This window comes from Phoxinus phoxinus (genome assembly GCF_949152265.1).
Source record: "Phoxinus phoxinus genome assembly, chromosome: 10".
In the NCBI taxonomy this organism is placed as follows: domain Eukaryota; kingdom Metazoa; phylum Chordata; class Actinopteri; order Cypriniformes; family Leuciscidae; genus Phoxinus; species Phoxinus phoxinus.
The window spans coordinates 11104149-11123184 of record NC_136885.1 but is presented as its reverse complement, the minus strand read 5'-3'; the positions used below and the strand labels follow the sequence as shown (position 1 = coordinate 11123184).

Here is a 19036-nt window from a genome sequence, read left to right as displayed (position 1 = left end):
AGACTGAATAATGACAATTAAAAACGCAAAAATAATACAAAATATGCATAAAATAAAAATTTATATTTTCTTCTCTTCTTCTTCTTTTTTTATTTAATGGCATATGACCAGTGTTGTGGGGAAATGCATTACAAGAAACTTGAGTTACGTAATCAGATTACTTTTTCAAGTAACTAGTAAAGTAATGTATTACTTTTAAAATGTACATCAAAATATATGAGTTACTTTTTCAAATAAGTAACGCAAGCTACTTTGTTTTCCCATTTATTGACTGACAGCTCTCCTGTCCTCTTGTTGAGACAAATCAAAGTGCAGAGGCGTTGTGTGTGTGTGTTTATTGTAGTTCTAGAGTAAATGTGAGCATTTACTCATCTCACTTGCACACTCAAAAAAATATTCAATATTCCTCAAAATTAATACAATCTGTGAAATTCAGAATCAGAATACTATGCAAACCTCCAATAACTAAATATGTTAAATAAAACATAAATTTGTATGCATTTAATCTCAATTTATTGACTAATGTACTTGCTTCTGACCTTCGATGATTCAGTTAAATAAGCAAAAGTAATTTCCTCTACTGTACACATTTCCTTCAGCCTGAGGATTATTATTTCACTTTTGGTGTGAAAGGGTCTTTACATTTGCCTAAAAAATAGAACTTTTGTGTTATAAAAAAAACAAGCCCAGCCCAGGTGGGAAAACAATTAACGTAACGCATTACTTTTCTAAAAAAGTAACTAAGTAATGCAATTGGTTACTTTTTAAGGGAGTAACACAATATTGTAATGCATTACTTTTAAAATTAACTTTCACCAACACTGCATATGACATGGGCAGGTTTTCCGAGTTTCACCCTAAAAGTTTGACTTATAAATGCTGGGATCTTTCACACATTAATGAAAAGAGAATCAACTGAATAAATAAGAAATGGCACCACATGCAAAGGCAGGAGATGTTGGTAATCCATATGAAGACTTTAGTATGAGGACCTTATCAAGCCTGAGAGTGCCGGTAAGTTTTGGCCAAGACATCAATTGGACAAGACAAAGACCCGATTAAAGAACACAGGCATTAGAGAGGCCACAATAAACATTGAGGAGAGAGGTGGAGGATCACGCATATTTGATTTATTATAACTTAACCCTAATTAATTTATGTGAATTTCACAAGGAATCAGGTGAATTATTATCCTAATTGTTCTTTCTCCAATCCTAAAAATGAAACTTCTGGCATCATTTACTCACCATCATGTCATTTCAAACCTGTATGACTTTCTTCTGCAGAACACAAAAGCAAATATTTGAAAGAATGTTGAAAACCGAACAGTTCTGGTTGACGACTTCCATTGTACATTTCCTAAAAAGTCTCATTTATTTTTGTTCCAATACAGGGTTGAAATGACATGAGGGTGAGTAAATGATAACAAAATTGTAATCTTTTGGTGAACTAAAATATGCAAGGACAACTTTACAATTAAGTCGCACTTTAGCTCTTTGGCGCCATCAAAATTGCTCAGTTTGTTTGAGCATCCCGACAAGGCAGGCACAGGAGGCGGATGCAGAAATGACACACTTCAGCTTCAAGGGCATCAAAATGACATTTGCCTTCTGTAATGGGACATTGTGAATATTCAGCTGGAATATTTGATTTTATGTACAGTATAGGGATTTGATTGGGTTGCAGATAGACAGCTATGATATTATCAGTTTCATTTGACACATTTACAAAGTTATTACTATTTTAGAAAAATGTGCACTGAAAATTCGCACACAATACAACCTGGAACATTTATGCAGGAAGTAAATGCATGGGGTCAATTTTGATTTTGTGCTGTCTTTAATAAAGTCCAATTTTCCAGTAGAATGCCATGAGCATAAGCTAAATCATCAAAACTGATAACTGACCTATAAAACAATCAGCATACAGAAGTGCAGACACCTGGGTCTTAGCACACACATTATCACACACACAGACATACTCACATTTTACACCCGTAGCCCAGACCTGCAATGGTCTAAAACTCTGAGAGTACTCCAGCTTTGCGTTTGTATATGTGCCTCCGCAAAAGGATGCTAGTGAAAAGAGGATTCGTTTTTGCTCTCTGCTATCTGTGCGTGCTGTCAGATGTCAAATCTTGTGAGTGTGTGCGACCAGTGATTTTGCTAGGCAGTGTGAGTCTATAGGATTACAGGGCCGGGTGGGAGGAAGGGAGGGAGGGTTGCTGGGTGTCTGGTTGGACCTGCTGTGTTTGGCTTTAGAGTTTAGCGTTTAGCTGCGTCCTGTCCTCCCCCTTAAGCCTGCTCTGGACTGACATACTAACACACACACACACACATCTCTGATGCCTCACGTGATCCTGTGACCGCAGAGGTTCACAAAGACATTATACAAAGACGGCTGGACAGATATCAAATGCATACACTACGGCTCAAAAGATTGGAATAGTTAAGATTTTTTTTCATCTTTTTGAAAGAAATCTCTTATGCTCACCAATGTTGCGTTTATTTGATCAAACAGTAATATTGTGAAATATTATAACTATTTAAAATAACTGTTTTCTATTTGAATATTATTATAATGTAATTTATTCATGTGATGGCAACATTTTCAGCATAATTACTCCATTATTTAGTATTTCAGTCATTCAGTCATTTCGATTTCAAAACTTGCTGTTCTTTTAAACTTTCTAATCATCATCATCATCATCATCATCATCATCATCATCATCATCATAAAATAAATAAATAATAATAATAATAATAATATCATATTTTCCACAAAAATAGTTTTCACAATTTAAAATAATTCAGCTTTGCCACCACAGGGACAAATTAAATTTTTAAATATATTCAAATACTGTTATTTTAAATTCGAACAATATTTGACAATATAACCGTTTTACTTCATTTTGTATTAAATACATTATTTTAGTGTTATTTAGATACTACTATAGTTTTCCATGAGTGCTTATGTGTGCTCACCTGAGGCCTGAACTTCTGTGACGTACTGCAGGAGTTCCTGGCCCTGGTGTATGACATGGAAAGTGAGGTTGTTCATGGTGAGAGCTTTATCGGCGTGATGTTGCAGTCTCTGCTCAGCTAGCGTTAGATCCTCAGTGTCAAACTCATTCATCTGCTGAGACAGCTCCTCATTCCACGACTCCAGGTCTGAGATCACCTACACAACAACACCATAATGAAGCATGCATAAGGTATCAGTAATCATATCCTTGAACAAACACGCTTTTTCATTCAATTCATTAGTCTGAAAATGCTGTATTTGGAATACTGGAAGCAGTATTTAATATTTAAAAATATATCAAATAAAGTATTCGAAAAATGTATTATTCATGTACTGTAAATTGACCATATTATAATTAATTAAGATTAAGATAAAACTAAGAATGTAAGGCTGAGGTATACATGGGTTGAACTTTTATGTAATCTGCTGTGAAGGCATATTCGCTATTAAAAATAAAACATTCCCAGAAATGATGTTGAACATGCAAGAGAAATGAACAACTTAATAGGCTATAAAGAGTTGCCCTGACAACAGGTGAGTAAAAACAGGAGCAACATGAATCAGGGAACAAGCGCTTGGCAAACAGTTCACTTCAGCCAATAAATGAGCAAATATCCACACCAACATCACTTCATAAAGAGCATATTCAAAACCTTTACAATGCAACTCACTAAATTATTCCTCAATAACAATACAGAAGTGAAAACACAGTGCTTAAGTTCCTAAAAACACAACAGTTGTCATTGATACAGCGATTTGGTAAAGTTTAAAGACATGACAACTTATTCTCCCGCATTCCTCCTGTCAAAAGTCACTCACTCTGCACTGCTGTGTGATTGAGAAATCCTCCTTCTCTAATCAAAATGAGCATTTTCCCCAGTTGTTCTGAGTGAAGCGTTGATGACGACTAGAGCAGGAACACAACCATTTTCTTTAAGGAGTAAATGTGTTCTTCAACGTGTGGGAGCAGCGTTTGGGAAATCACACACCCACAGCTGAACCTTCTGGCACCCTGCCGCCTTGACTGACATTTCCAACCCGCCCTGCTCTGAGTAACAACATTAAGTGTAACAAGAAGGACTTCATCAACAATCGTCAACTACCGTCCCATACATACTGGAAGTTATACTTGACATCCACCTATGCTGTCTTTGTACAGATTTCAGGCTGTGAAGACATCAATATTTACATGCTCTTTGTCTTGGTTTTACCTAATCTATCAGCAAAGTATCAGTGGCACGTGAGCACCTTCAAAAGTGGAATGTGATACTCCTTGATCTGTTTTGGATTATGTTACAGTGAGCGATATCAATTTTACTACAGAAGCAAACTCGTTTTGTGGACTCTGATTACATCATATAGGGTTTCCTATGAACAAAACATTCACAACACAGCCACCAAAGGTCAATCGCAAAGAATGATGGGCTTACTGTGTCTTGCTGTGGTAGCAATTCAACACGCACCCCTCAGATAATCAATGGAAATTGTTTTTAATCCAACAAACAGAAGACACAGCTCACCTCATATAAACTAAGACGATAACCAGTAGCAAATAGAACAAAACAGGGAGAATAAATACATGGTGAATAAAACGACACACAGATGGGACTAATACATACAGTAATTTTAGAAACGAACGAGGACATAACCAAGGAAACCGAAATTAAACAGAGCAGGGAAACAGGAACTAAAGGAAAAACAACAGAATGTCAAAATAAAAGTCCACATGACAGAACATAAATGTGACTTTACTCCCCCCTCCCAGAAGGTGTGTCCTCGCGCCGTAACTGAAAGTACAACAGTGGAGGGCAAGAGGGGGTTTAGAAAGTGAGCGAGGAGCTGGTGACAGACAGGGACCTGGAGGAGCCGGTAGAGGGAGACACCACAGCGGAGCCGACGGAGGGAGGAGCCAGGGTGGAGCATTGTTTAACAGTCGCAGCAGAACCTGGGTACCGACCGACGGAGGCAGATTCGGGAGATGTGGAAACCCAGGTGGAGCAGAGAGGACGACGGACCAGAGCGACATTGATGGCTTGGAAGCTCAAGGTGGAGCCGCTGGCTCGCGGGACCGAGGTATCGGTCGACGGGGGGATCAGCAGACCAGAGCAACGCCGGAGGGAGTGAGGGCCAAGGTGACCAAGGAGGGAAGGAGGAGCCTGGTGAAGCCGGAGAGTTGGACGGAGCTTGATTGGAAAGTGGAGCCGAGGAGCTGGATGACAACAGCGGAGATAGTGAACTGGGCAGAGCCAGTGAAGTGGAGTTGGGCGGGACCGAGTGGGATGCAGGACCTTGAAGACTTGGCGGGAACATTGGAGGAAGAAGGACTCCAGACAGAACTGGACCATCTAAACAGCTGGACAGGACTGTCAGAGGAGTGAGTTCAAGGGTGGGGACAAGGGTATGACCTGGATCATCTAAACAGCTGGACAGTACTGTCAGAGGAGTGTGTTCAAGGGTATGACCTGGATCATCTAAACAGCTGGACAGTACTGTCAGAGGAGTGTTGACTGTCAAGGGTATGACCTGGATCTTTGGACCATAAATATATCAGCCAATGGTCTGCTCATGGCTCTAGGATGGACAGGACAGGATACACACACTCTGGTGACAAGCTCTGGCCTCGGAGTGTAGCCGAGGGGACATAGTAGTATGTTGGGACAACTTTGGCTTCGGGACGGACAGACATGTTGGCTGGCTCTGGCTCCATAGTGGGAGTGGGCTCTAGCGTGGGTTCCATGCGGGCGTACGTACTTCACAAACTCGAGAGGCAGGTATGCCTTGAATTTCTCGTTGAGGCTTCTGCGATAACGCATGCAGATAGAGCAGTCCAGGTAGTGAGTAGTAAGCCATGTCAAGAAAATCTCTCATGTGATCCCAGAGAGAACATTCCTCCTGTTCCAGGAGGAGGATGAGCAGCCAGTAGTACGTTTTTTTTTCATTGTGAGGGCAAGTTATTCTGTCATGCTGTGGTAGCAATCCAACATGCCAGGCTCAGATAATCAATGAAATCAGGTAGAATATATACATGGTGAACAAAACGTATAATATGTAATACGTATATAGAAACAAATGATGACATACTGTAATCAGTAACTAAGGAAACTGAAACTAAACAGAACAGGGAAATATAAACTAAAGGAAACCGAACAGAATTTGACAATAAGAGTCCACATAGTTTGCTAGAGAAGGGCAGGGAAAGATATAGCCTGTTCCTACCAGACTCTCGTACATTTAATTTGTACAGAGAGTCAGGCCGGTCTCCATTGACAAGCATTAGCTTCCTTGGCCATCAACGGAGAAACATTTTGCCTGAATACTAATGTAGTTACAACATCATACCAGCAGGGACAAAAAGCCCATCATATCTAATCCTTAAACACTTAGTCGTATTACAAAAATGGTCCAGCTTTATATTAGGTGCCTTTAACTTTACGTTAGAAAAAAAATGCAAAATAAATAATTAATTGTTATAAATGTATACTTATTGTGTTCATGTTTTTTTGCAAAACACTTCCTCCGCTACTGAGGTGGAATATGGTTAGGGTTATGGACTGGTTTTGTAGTATGGTTATGTTTAAGCATAGGTTAAGGGGTAAGGTTAGGGTCAACAGTAGAGATCAGCTCTAATGTCACCCGAATCCGCTGTAAAAAATAAATGATCCACCCGCCACCCACTAGAGATGGACGCGGTCAATGTGTGTCACATATCATATATGTCACATATATAACTATTCAGTGTTTTTAACCACATAATATTTATTTTAGATTTCAGAGATTTAGATACACATAAGTACTAGCAAAAACATACATTTAAACTTTGTTAAATACACACTGATGTCTATGGAATTAACAATAATAATCTGTTCAATTATAATTTGAGGATGTGTTTTATTCATATCAGATATACATTGTAAATGTAACTATACAGTTTAACTCTAATCTTCTCCCAGTCCACCCGTCCATTACTTCCATGTATTTCGGGAAAAGTGGGTGAATTTACGTGATGTAAATCTAACAGATCTGAATTTCTATATTGCGGTGCAAACTAACATATCAGCGGCAATTGTGCATAAGATCAACTAATATGATCTTTATAAAGCCCAAGCAAATCTGGATATAGGCTTTATTAGTTTATTGTCATATACATACAGAGCTTCTCAAACACTCCCACCTACTTTTCTTTATTTCCTTCCTTCTGTTTTGTTTTTAATTCTCCTCTTTGAAATTTCTCTCGGATCTGTTTTGCCTCTATTGCTACAAGTGGAGCCCGCAACTGTGTAGCTTAATGAGAGTCTGCGAATTAGTGCCGGATTAAAAAGTATGCTTTTTACATGTTAATATTTCCATCATTAATGATATTACTTGGCCCGCCCGACCCAGGGATTATCCACATTGTCCATAGATATATCCGCGAGCCACACATCACTAGTCAAAAGTGTAATTATAGATGTAATTACAGATATGAATTACAGATGCAATTGAATGCCATTACTTACATATAAGTAGTGTAAAAGCATGTACACAATAAGTGTATTGTATTAAATGACTATTTAAAATGTTAGTACATAGTAGCCAAAATTATTAAATAGGTTGTTTCATGTTGACTCTAAGAGCTTTGATATAGAGCTACTGTGAAAGTGATATTGATTAGATAAAGCTGTCGGTTTCTTAAACACCCTTTTGACAAAAGTGTGACTCATTTTCACATATCCAGAGACACAAACCTCCATGACTCACGGTGCAGGCTGTGAGAAGAGCAGACATGATGGCTTCGTCTTTGCTCAAGGCTTCCGCTCAGATTCTCTGAGATTCCTGGATTTTGTCTTTTAGCACTTTCTTCCTTTGATCAGATCAAAACGGATGAGAAAGCACGTGGTATATAGCCTTCTACCTCACAATTGACGCAGTACTGAAAACTTAAACTTATGTAATCATGGAGGGATGACTGTTGGATGTGAGGAAAATTTGATATTCTATATTCTAAAAAAAAGTTCACAAAAAACACTAATGTGTTAACATAATTATAAACTGCACTGGTCAAGTAATATACAAAAATATGAACATGACATAGGATAATTAGAAAAAGCTTAAAAACTTTCTGTGACTATACAAACTAATGAATTTTGCAACAAAACAGAAAGTGTCACATGTATGTTCTGTTTTATTCGGTTTTCTATGTGTTGTGTACCTTGGTAGCTTCTAAGTTGTTAATTAGTCCTGTCTTCCTCTGTCCCCTCTCCGTTTGTCACCATGGTTACATTTTGATTTCAGTATTCAGTTCAGGTGTGTTACGTTAATTATCTTGTTAGCTCCCTTGTATTTAAGCCATGTGTTTAGTCCTGTTCAGTTGTCTGTCATTAGCCCTATTCACATGGGATTAGTATTACCCCAAAATACAGAGGTCTTGTGATAATTTTAGTCCCGTGTGAATCGGCATCTCTGTGATTTGGCCAGGATTTGGTCGTTTATAATTTTTTTCAAGGTTTTTGTTTCCTGTGTGCCTTTTTGGAGTGTTTTGATAGTATTTTAGGTGCTGGGTCATATCTTATATATATATCATACTAATCTTGTGCGTATAGGTCTATTTTTGCCGCTTGACTTAACTGCTAAGATCCATTCTTTACAACACAATCAGTGGGTTGTCGAACTGTCAGATATGTTGTAAAGTGTGGACTCACGTCAATGGCATCTCGTTCAAAGATCCTGAGCTGGAGGAAAAGCTCTAGTTTGATCTTCCGTTCCTGAAACAGCTCCTCCATCTGAGCCTGGGCCTCGTCCAGCTGCTGCAGGACACTCTCAATGTGAGCCATAGAGCTGTTGTGAGGAGTCTTATTGCTGGAGATCGCAGAGTCTCTGCAGTCAGAAAGAAGAGCATGTACGAGACAAGAGACAAGATCTGATCTTAAGTGAGGTATACCATTTAACTTCAATGAAGTGTATTAGGAATTGAATCAATTAAAGGGGTGGCACAAGATGTAAAATAAGTCGTTGATGTCCCCAGAGTGTGTGTGTGAAGTTTTAGCTCAAAATACCCCACAGATATGTTTATATAGCATGTTAAAGTTGTCACTTTTTGAGGGTGGGCAAAAATGCACTATTTTTGTGTCTGTCCCTTTAAATGCAAATGAGCTGCTGCTCACGTCACAGGGGGCGGAGCTTCAAGAGCTTGTGTCCTTGGCTTTTACCTCACACAGACACACTAAAAATTGTTCAAACCGAAGTCAAAAAGATGGAGAGACTCAAGAAAAAGTGACAACATTTCTGAATGGTTAGTTGGTTAATTTATGTAGCTTTTGTGTAGTTATCTTCTAGTCATTGATTAGCATATTCTGTCTTGATAATCTATCAATCGTATTCCCGGGGTTTATATTTATGTAAATTTTAGGGTTTAGTATTTCTTTAAAATAAAATATCTCCCTTTGCTTTGAACTTTGAGCGTCATAACTTTGCAGATATTGTTTATGCTCAAACAGCAACATTACACACTAACTAAAGTTAGAAAAGTGAAATCATATTCAATGATGTGTGTGGTTTACAGCAGGTGTTGTAGCTCTATGTTCTCATATTAACGTCTAAGTCTAATTAAGTCTAATTTAGTGTTATTTAACAGTGTATGTGCCCCTGTGTCAATTAAAAAATGTAATTGGTATATTTAATAAACTATAGTATATAGAAAATCAGCTTGAATGTTTATATTATTGCAAAATATAAATCGTATTATTGCACATCTCTCTATATTAAGTTGGATATGTAGGTATTTCCAACTTTACGTGCATACATGCAATATGCTCATGCGAAGAGATATATACTGTATACCATATAGAACATTTGAACTGCTTTTTTATATTATCACATAATCACATAATACGACTACAGTATAAGGCATGAATATAAATCTATTATAAACATTAAGTTCATGATTTTCTGTAAAGCTGCTTCGAATCAATGTGTATTATGAAAAGCATTATACAAGTATTGACTGAAATGGATAAACTGTAAATGTAATTTTGTGTGTACACCAGTAGGTAAGGTGTTTTTTTTTTTTACTATACCAGCTGTCATGTGACCAACCTTCAGCACTAAAATATGGTTGAAATAATGTTAGGTGGCTCACTAATAATAAATAAATAATAATAAATGAAACAATGTTGTAAATAGGTTTATAATTAAAACGATAAACAAAATACTTGGTGTTGGTATGGTGTTGCAACATCAACATTGATTCGTTTTGCAAATATTCTACAGTGAATTTGGGCAGATTGTGAAATCTCAGTATATAGAACTGAATAATGGACGTGTTAGAGTAAGTAACAGATCTACTGGAGTTTCACCACACTTCCTTCAAAATAAGATAAGTTGTAATCACAGATTTGTAAGTTGTTAGTGTTTGTGATCTGCATGGTTTTGTAGCCTGCTAAATTTGCTCTATTAATAAAACCTGAAAAACCTGCATTGTTTTTCGGTCCCAACAAGGTCACTAGTTTTATAAAGTGACCAAATAATCGAACAAAAATTCACAAAAATGGAAAAAGCATCTGTGGGGTTAGAGTTTAGTAATTATAATTAATACAACAGACGTCAAAGGGATGCCGTGGCCATTACGTGATGTGCATGTGTGTTTGTGTTTGTCAGATTTCTCATGACAACAAGTGAACGTCGCTTTTTTCCACGTAACTAATGTTTCCTCACTGGTCAGTACCTGAGCTGCTGGATGAGATCCTCTCCTTCTTTAATAACATTGACGGTGACCTGCAGGGTGGTTTGCTGTTGCTGACCAAACCGTTTGATCAGCTCCTGCACCGCCTCGACTGACTCAGCATAAACATCATCCAGCAACTCCTTCTGAAGTTCCTCCAACCACGTCCACAGCTGCAGAAGAATGACACCATCACCAGCCAATCAGATTAGCAACTTCACAGTGTTATGATCTGTGTAGATCCATGGGTCTCTTCAAACTAATAACAACTGCTCTAAAAATTAAATATCCAACATGACGAGACAAACAGCCAGACGCACTTAGGCTGCCACTGAACGGCTGGTGTTGTCATTTCCTGTGAAAGGCCTTCGTCTTGTGATAGCTCACAGGATTAGCCATCTGCCTGTGTTGGCATGTCAAAGAGTGTATCTCTTGCCACAGCAGGCCACGCTCAGTCCTTCCACACCTCCCCATTGTCTTTTTCCATCTCCAGCTTTCTCTTTTTTCCAAGACTCCAGCCTTCAACCCTTTATCATTACTCACCCCGTTATGAAACACACTCTCAGAAACAAAGATGTCTGCATAAACCAGCCTGATACAGATAGCAGATGGCTAACATTACGCCATATGGAGAGCATTAAAGAGAGCATTGTTTGTTCGTATTAAGTATGTCATGAATGTACACAACCTGTCCTGTATTTTCCGAGTACATCTTCAAATACTGTGCCTATAAATAATACCTGTTACATAATATTCAGGAAAACAATTATACTTTCATCTTTGAAAGTGAACACATTACAATTTTTTTTAAAAATAAGATAAATTAATGAATGAAAAGGATTAGTTCACTTCAAAATGAACATTTCCCGATGATTTACTCACCCCCACGTCACCCAAGATGTTTGTGTCTTTCTTTCAGTCGAAAATAAATTACTTTTTTGGATGAAAACATTGCAGGATTTTTGTCCGTATAGTGGACTTCAACAGGGACCAACGGTTTGAAGGACCAAATTGCAGTTTAAATGCAGCTTCAAAGGGCTCTACACGATCCCAGCCGAGGAATCGGGTCTTATCAAGCCAAACGATCCGTCATAAAAAAAAAATATATATATATATATATATATATATATACTTTCAACCACAAATGCTCGTCTTGCACGTCCACGACATCACGCATCACGTAATCACGTTGGAAAGGTCAAGCGTGACCTAGGCGGGGAATGTAGGGCAAGGCAAAAAACATCTCATTTTCTCCTCCAACTTCAAAATCGTCTAACATCGTTGCTTTACCTTTTATTTAAAAAAAATTGTTTTGGAAAGGCCGTTTGACTTAGTCTTTGCACATTCGCTTTGTAAAAACTAGGTCTGTACTTCCGCATTCGTGATTACATGTACGTAATGTGTGGCGCATTGCAGCTAGTGCAAGACGAGCATTTGTGGTTAAAAATAAAAAGTATATGTTTATTTATTTTAGAAAATGATTGATCATTTTGCTAGATAAGACTCTTATTCCTCGGCTGGGGTCGTGAAGAGCACTTTCAAGCTGCATTGAAACTGCTATTTGGACCTTCAACCCGTTGATAACCGTTGAAGTCCACTGTATGGAGAAAGATCCTGGAATGTTTTCCTCAAAAACCTTAATTTCTTTTCGACTGAAGAAAGACATGAATATCTTGGATGATGTGGGGGTGAGTAAATTATCAGGAAATGTTTCATTCTGAAGTGAACTAATCCTTTAAATGATTAATTAATACAATAATATTGTGGGTCAAGTTCAAACACATGAGTACTGTCCCAGCCAGCAAAAAGTTGTCTATTAGACGTTGAATAGACGTAATTTTTACGGTCTAATTACGGTCCACTGAAGGTTGAAAATGAAAATTGAAAAGACGTCAAATTTGTCCGACTTTTCAACGTTTAAATTTTTTTTATAACTTTGACGGAATATGTAAAACTCTTTACATTTATTTGAGATAATAATGAACATGGTTTGGTAGTTTGTTTTCTCTGTTGTTTTAGCATGTATAACAGACTTATCCTAGCTGTCTTAGATTATCAGTTGAAAACATTTTAGATGATCAGTTGAAAACACGTAGTCAAACAGTCCGGCCAAAACTACTTAGTTGAAATCACGTCGTAAACCAGTCCAAGGCGGACCGACATATTTTCAACCATATTTCAACGTTGAAAGACGGTAATTGTTTACTGGGGTGGCTCAATGTGTCCAGGGCATGTGTGATAACCACTATACCATGGCTCCAAATTATTAAAACTTTCTAAACTTATCCTGTATTTATTTATTTAATTTGTTTAAGGAAACTGTCCAAGACTGTGAATCTTGAATCATGTTCTGGAACACATTTCTGTCTAGTAAAATACAGGCGCAACCCACACATATCAACACCCACCAACACCAACTCTTACTCTCTTCCGAGACTTACCTCTTTGCTGTGAGTGTGGAAGGCCACAGACATGTCGAGCAGGACTTTACGCTGTTCAACGCGTCTTACGAAATCCTGGATCCGGTCCTCCAGCTGGTGTGCGGCCTGGTAGATCTCCTCAGGGTCACACTCGCCTGTCTGAGCCAGCTGCTCGGCCGCCTCCAGGAGTTTGTCTGCATTCGTGTAGGTGTTCTGAGAAACACACAGCGCTTTGGAAGTTAATATGCATTTGACTAATTTCTGAGTTGGCCTAAATAGTTTCGAATCTGGGAGGAGAACAGTAAATATTCAGATGGACAGCAGCCAAAGCGATGCTCTTACATCTGTTCCTCCTTACCTGAGCCACTTCTTCAAAGTCCTCGTGACGTTTCTGCAAAGCTCGAGCCCTGTGCAGAGACTTCCCCACTCCTGTGTGCTTACTCAAGAACGCCTCGCCATGGTTTTCAATCCAGTCTAGAACCTGCGAGAAGAAGAACATAACCATATGTTGCTGAGAGCGTCAGAAGAACCACCACCTGCCTCATAAAAAAGTAATCCGAAATGAGTCATGATAGTATATATTTCATCTGAGGATTATACACAAAACAACATTTATTTGTTACTACCGTAAAATGTAATTTAAGTGTAGTGTATACATTTAGGACCTAATATTTTGAAATAAATTAAAGGTACACTATGTAACTGTTGTGGTTAAAAAACAAAACTGCATGCATTTTGTGGAAGAACATTGTTTTGGTTGTGCTTCGGCTCTGCGTGACTGAGCGAATGAATATGACCCTTCACAACAGATAATACTTTACAATGAACTCTGTTAGAGAGTTACATATGGGAATTTATCTGTTCAATAAAATACCTTACTCGCCTGTTGAGCAATAAAGGCACCATATCTGTGTCGCTTTTACAACATTTCAAATCCCTCAGTTCTCGCGAGTGACGTATATGCACTTTCCCATGAATACCATCCCGACGGGTCTAAAATATAAACTCTTTAATAGGCTTACTATAGTGAATCAGGGTAAGACAAAAAAAGAAGGATTGATGATGCATTGACTCCATATTTAAAAAAAAAATTTTGATTTTTTTTTTAATAAAAAATAAATAACATACCAACTCTATCCAAGGCTTCCACACCGTTTGACCACCTTTTGAGATCAATCATGATTATAGGATGTGGATTTTTCAAATTCATTGCATAAAGATCCCACAAAGAGCAATTTATGTATGATGAAAATATTTACAGAAATGTCTATGATTTCTAAAGGTTTTATACATTTCCATAACATTTCAATGCCTTTTAAAATTCCCTAGTATTCCCAGGTTTCATGTAACTGTTAAAACTAAATAAAATAAAACCATTAAGTTATAGCATTCCCTGAACTTTTCCAGGTTTTCTGTGACTTTGGGAACCCTGAAAATAAATGTTCCATTCTTTTCTAGCACTTTCTAGAATAAAACATTCAGAGGAGAGTGAAACATTTCTCAGGAATCAGTCGTAGTTTAATTGCTTTTATAAGGACAGTGGATGCTAATTTGCCACTGTTTTACTGTAGGGGTTTTGTAAGGGTTCCTATGACTTGTATAGCATGATGCTAGTAGTACCAACATCATGGGTTAGACTCCCTTCATGGAAATACACGATATGATAAAACATAAAAAAAATAATAGATAAAATATAAATTATATTTTTAAATGCACTGTTTGTTGCTTTGGCTAAACGCATCTATCAAATTCATAAAACTGTAAAAGAGTTGAACTGCATTTGTAGTGTAGAACCAGCAGGGGGCAGCAGGAGTCACTGCGACAGCTCAACACCTCTATAAACATCAGCACTACACACGCAGTGAGGTCATCCTGCAGATTAGGCAAGCAAGACTCTGATGCTGTTGTCAGAGTTCAATAATGGTGTCTTTTACAGAAATTGGGCATTGTGTATTTCCTGTTGTTTATCACATATTTGTATGAGCATCTGAATGCATATGCAATAGGCTATTTTACTAATAAAACATATTACAAACGCGTTTAGGTTAGTATGTTTTATGAAACATTTGAAATCTGCAAGATGGAGCAGTCTGCGAGTGAGAGCTTTCTACCCGTCTCAAAAAAGACGCCACGGCACACTGCGAAACACACACAGTCCTCTGCTCATGCATATTTCATTATGCCACCTTTGATCTGGCTCAATGTGCCACATTCAGAGCTGTGTGTGTGTGTGTGTGTGTGTGTGTGTGTGTGTGTGTGTGTGTGTGTGTGTGTGTGTGTGTGTGTGTGTGTGTGCGTGTGTGTGGTGGCATCTGTCAGCACATGTGTGCGCACGTGTGATTAAAAGAAATCATTTGTCGTGCAGATGTTGAGTCTCCTGCTCACGTGGCTTTTTTTTCTTTTTTTCAGATGTCTGGAAGGTTTAGAGGTCCCCTATGCCTGCATCATTTTATGGGGCAAACCCTCAACATAATGTGCCTGCTGAACACGGTTACCATGACAACTGATACCGAATGCGTCTGAGAGAAAAAAAAAAGACAAAGGCTGCGTTCAGACTGTCAGTCCTTATCCGATTTTTGTGCATATCCGATTGAAATCAGATCAGATTTAGCAAGTGTGAACGGCAAAGATTCGCATGAAGTGGGATTTTTACAAATCCGTTTCAAGCTACATTCATATGAATATATCAATAGCATTTCTCATGCCACGTAAAATGTAAACATCAGACGTTGTTGTGGGAAACATGCTGGAAGTCGCTGCCGGAACGAGGGAGGCTGTGTTGTTGTTGCAAAGTGAAAGAGATAGAGAGACACAATTGGATGTTGTTGTAAAAGATATGACAGACTTTTTCTGAAGCATCTATCCATTTAAAATGTCTTACTTGAAAAAAGAAACATGGAAATATTTCATCCCCCCCAAAAATACTTACAAATCCTCATGTTGTTCAAAACCCATATGCTGTTATTTTTCTCTGAAACCTAAATTAAACATCTTTGTATAGATCCTTACCATAAAACCCCCGTTCACAGTAACCATAGGCTGTGTCAGACACCAAAAATGATAAAAAGCACAATAAAAGAACCATAAACATAGTCTATACAATTGGAATAGAGTGCACATGCTATATGGACTACTTTTATGGTGCTTTTTATCCTTTTTGTATGAGGAGATTCTTATAAAAAAATCTCTTTTTATTTATTTCACAGTAAAAATAAAAGCATAGAGGTTCGCGACGACATGAAGGTGAATAAGTAATGGTAGTTTTCGTTTTTGTCAAACTATCCCTTTAACACTTTAATGCAGTGGTGCCTAAAATCTCCCTTTCAAATTTATATTCTATTCTCAACTGAGCAGTGAAATCCTATTTCAAACAGACACGAACTCACTTTATATTCAACATAACGATGCCTCACAGGCATTCAGATGCTGCCATTTTTCAATAAAGATAATCGGAAAAAGAGAAGAAGAGATTCAACCAGATGCACCTCATGAGCTGGACTCATTTTAATGCTACATTGTCATATATATTATATTCACACACAAACTCGATAATCAGTTAGTGTTTTATCCATTACATTAAGGATGTTTTTTGTTGTTGTTTTACAATCGCCCACACTGTGACATTTCATTTGGTAACACTTTACAATAAGGTTTCATTAGTTAACTATTTTAGTTAACATGAACTAACAATTAACAATACTTCTATAGCATTTATTAATCTTAGTTAATGTTAATTTCAACATTTACTAATACATTATTTAAATCAAAAGCTGTATTTGTTCATATTAGTTCATGCACTGTGAACTAACATGAAAAAACAATGATTTACATTTTTATTAACTAACATTAACAAAGTTTAATAAATACTGTAACAAATGTATTGCTCATTGTTAGTTAGTGGCAGTTAATACATTAACTAATGTAAACAAATGAGACCTTATTGATAAGGGTTACCATTCATTTATATGACTAAGCATAAATTAAATGTTAAACTGGCTTATCATTAACTTTTGCATTAATAAATGTTTTAAGGATTAGTTCATGATATTTTTTAAATATTTAATGCTCCTAAAGGCTGTATTTATTTTATTAAAAGTATAGGTAATATTGTAAAATATTATTATAATGCAATAATAACTTTTCTACTTTAATATATCTTAAAAGCTGATTTTTCAGCAGCCGTTAGTCTTCAGTGTCCTTCGGACATTATTCTAATATGCTATTATGGTGCTCAAGAAACATTTAGATAAACAGTATTTAGATACAAATAGTGTGTTACATTATACATGTGAATGTCTTTACTGTCACTTTTGATAAATGCAGTGCATATATATTGACATGACTGGGGAAAAGCAACCTGAATTCACATCTATTTGGTTCGATGGGTAAAGTGATGTGCGACTGTGGGAATCTGACCTAAATTAAGCAAGAGAAGGCAGAACAAAATCACTGCAAGTAAGAAGTAAAATTCAGCGGGAACAGGCATGTGGGGGATGAAACTTGTGGGTGAGTGTGAAAAAAATAATAATAATTCCACACAGATGTCTAGTGAAGCGCTCTGACACCTCATGCAATCTGTACATCTCTCACTTCCCAAATAAGAATGATTAAATAAGTCCAACTGAATCCGTACCAACAGTATTCGCAGTAGTACGTGTATAAAGTATAGTTAGTTACGAATAAGTGTCTGACCTGCTGGACATCCTGTTGGAAGACGCAGAGCTGTAGCCGTTGGTGAAGACGGAGTTTGCGGTGTTGCCAGATGTTCTCCAACTGCCTCTGGTGGTGCAGAACCTCATGAATGATATCCAGGACGTGGTGCACCGCCTTAGAGTAGTTGGCCGAGGCCGTCAGCGAATCCGCACTGCCTGGGGTCAAAGGGCGCTGGAGCTTATCTAGTAGGGCTTTGCCATCCTGGCTTACCTGAGGATGTACAGGTAATATACATCAACACCTAAACATCTTACATACAGAAGAAAATCCTAGCTTTTATTGAATATCTAGTCATGAAACATAGATGATCGGTCCTTCTCATGCAATCACATAATCACAGAATGATTCTGCAGCCAATGAGATTGCTTGCTCAACATTTAAACAGTCTGGTTCAGTGTTCGCGGTGAGCCGTTTCTGCAGCACACTGTCAGAGTTCATCTTAGACCCTCCACCTCCCCCAGCCTAGATCTGCAACCGAATGTATTTATTACAACTCATTGGAGATCAGAGATTCATACCTCAGAATAGGCTGTGGTGATGTGTTCATAGAGACCCTGGTGGTGGTGGATGGTGTCTTCCAGGTCCTGTAGCTCAGAAGGAAGATCTCCTTCTCCACAGGCCTTACACCATGAGTCCATGTTGCTCATATACTAGAAAATAGATATATTGAGTTATTGGTGATATGAAAATGATATACAGTACATCTGTGATCTGTTAACACAGACAGGAATGATTACTATACTGATAGTCCTAATAAAGTAAAACAAAACAAAACAAAACATTCATTAAAATTAGTCTGTACACATATTTATCCAGTCTACTTTCGTCATGTCTCATTGGGAGCACATTTAAAGCTGAATGAATGGCATGTCAGTCTAAAATTGATGCTGACAGGAGATAATAAACGCTCAAAGAGAAGATAAAGGACAGAAAGATGAAAGGAATGGATTTCATGTATCCTTTATATAGCACACAGACATATATGTGGTATTCAAGTGTTCAATTCTCTGAACAATCACCAGTGATTCCATCATAAAACACAAGATGAACATCCAAGTTGTAAATACACCAATACAGATTTAATACTTGACAAAAAAAACGAAAGAGCAATTGTGGCTTGTTGTGCTTTCAAAACATTTGTCAACACAAATCTCCTCCAACTTGTTTGTCTGAATAAAAGGAG

General features: G+C 37.6%; 1 protein-coding gene across 2 annotated transcripts in view; it reads right to left on the bottom strand.

The window, feature by feature from the left end:
- The window catches only part of triob (trio Rho guanine nucleotide exchange factor b), a 153017-nt gene that overhangs the window by 58099 nt on the left and 75882 nt on the right, over positions 1 to 19036 (bottom strand). For both annotated transcript variants that reach the window (XM_079626370.1, XM_079626371.1), the window contains exons 9-15: positions 18372 to 18503; positions 17833 to 18063; positions 13499 to 13621; positions 13162 to 13353; positions 10724 to 10893; positions 8703 to 8877; positions 2985 to 3180 (exon numbers count right to left, since the gene is read on the bottom strand). In XM_079626370.1, the coding sequence (XP_079482496.1) occupies positions 2985 to 3180; positions 8703 to 8877; positions 10724 to 10893; positions 13162 to 13353; positions 13499 to 13621; positions 17833 to 18063; positions 18372 to 18503 (1219 nt within the window). The remainder of the gene's footprint in view (positions 1 to 2984; positions 3181 to 8702; positions 8878 to 10723; positions 10894 to 13161; positions 13354 to 13498; positions 13622 to 17832; positions 18064 to 18371; positions 18504 to 19036) is intronic.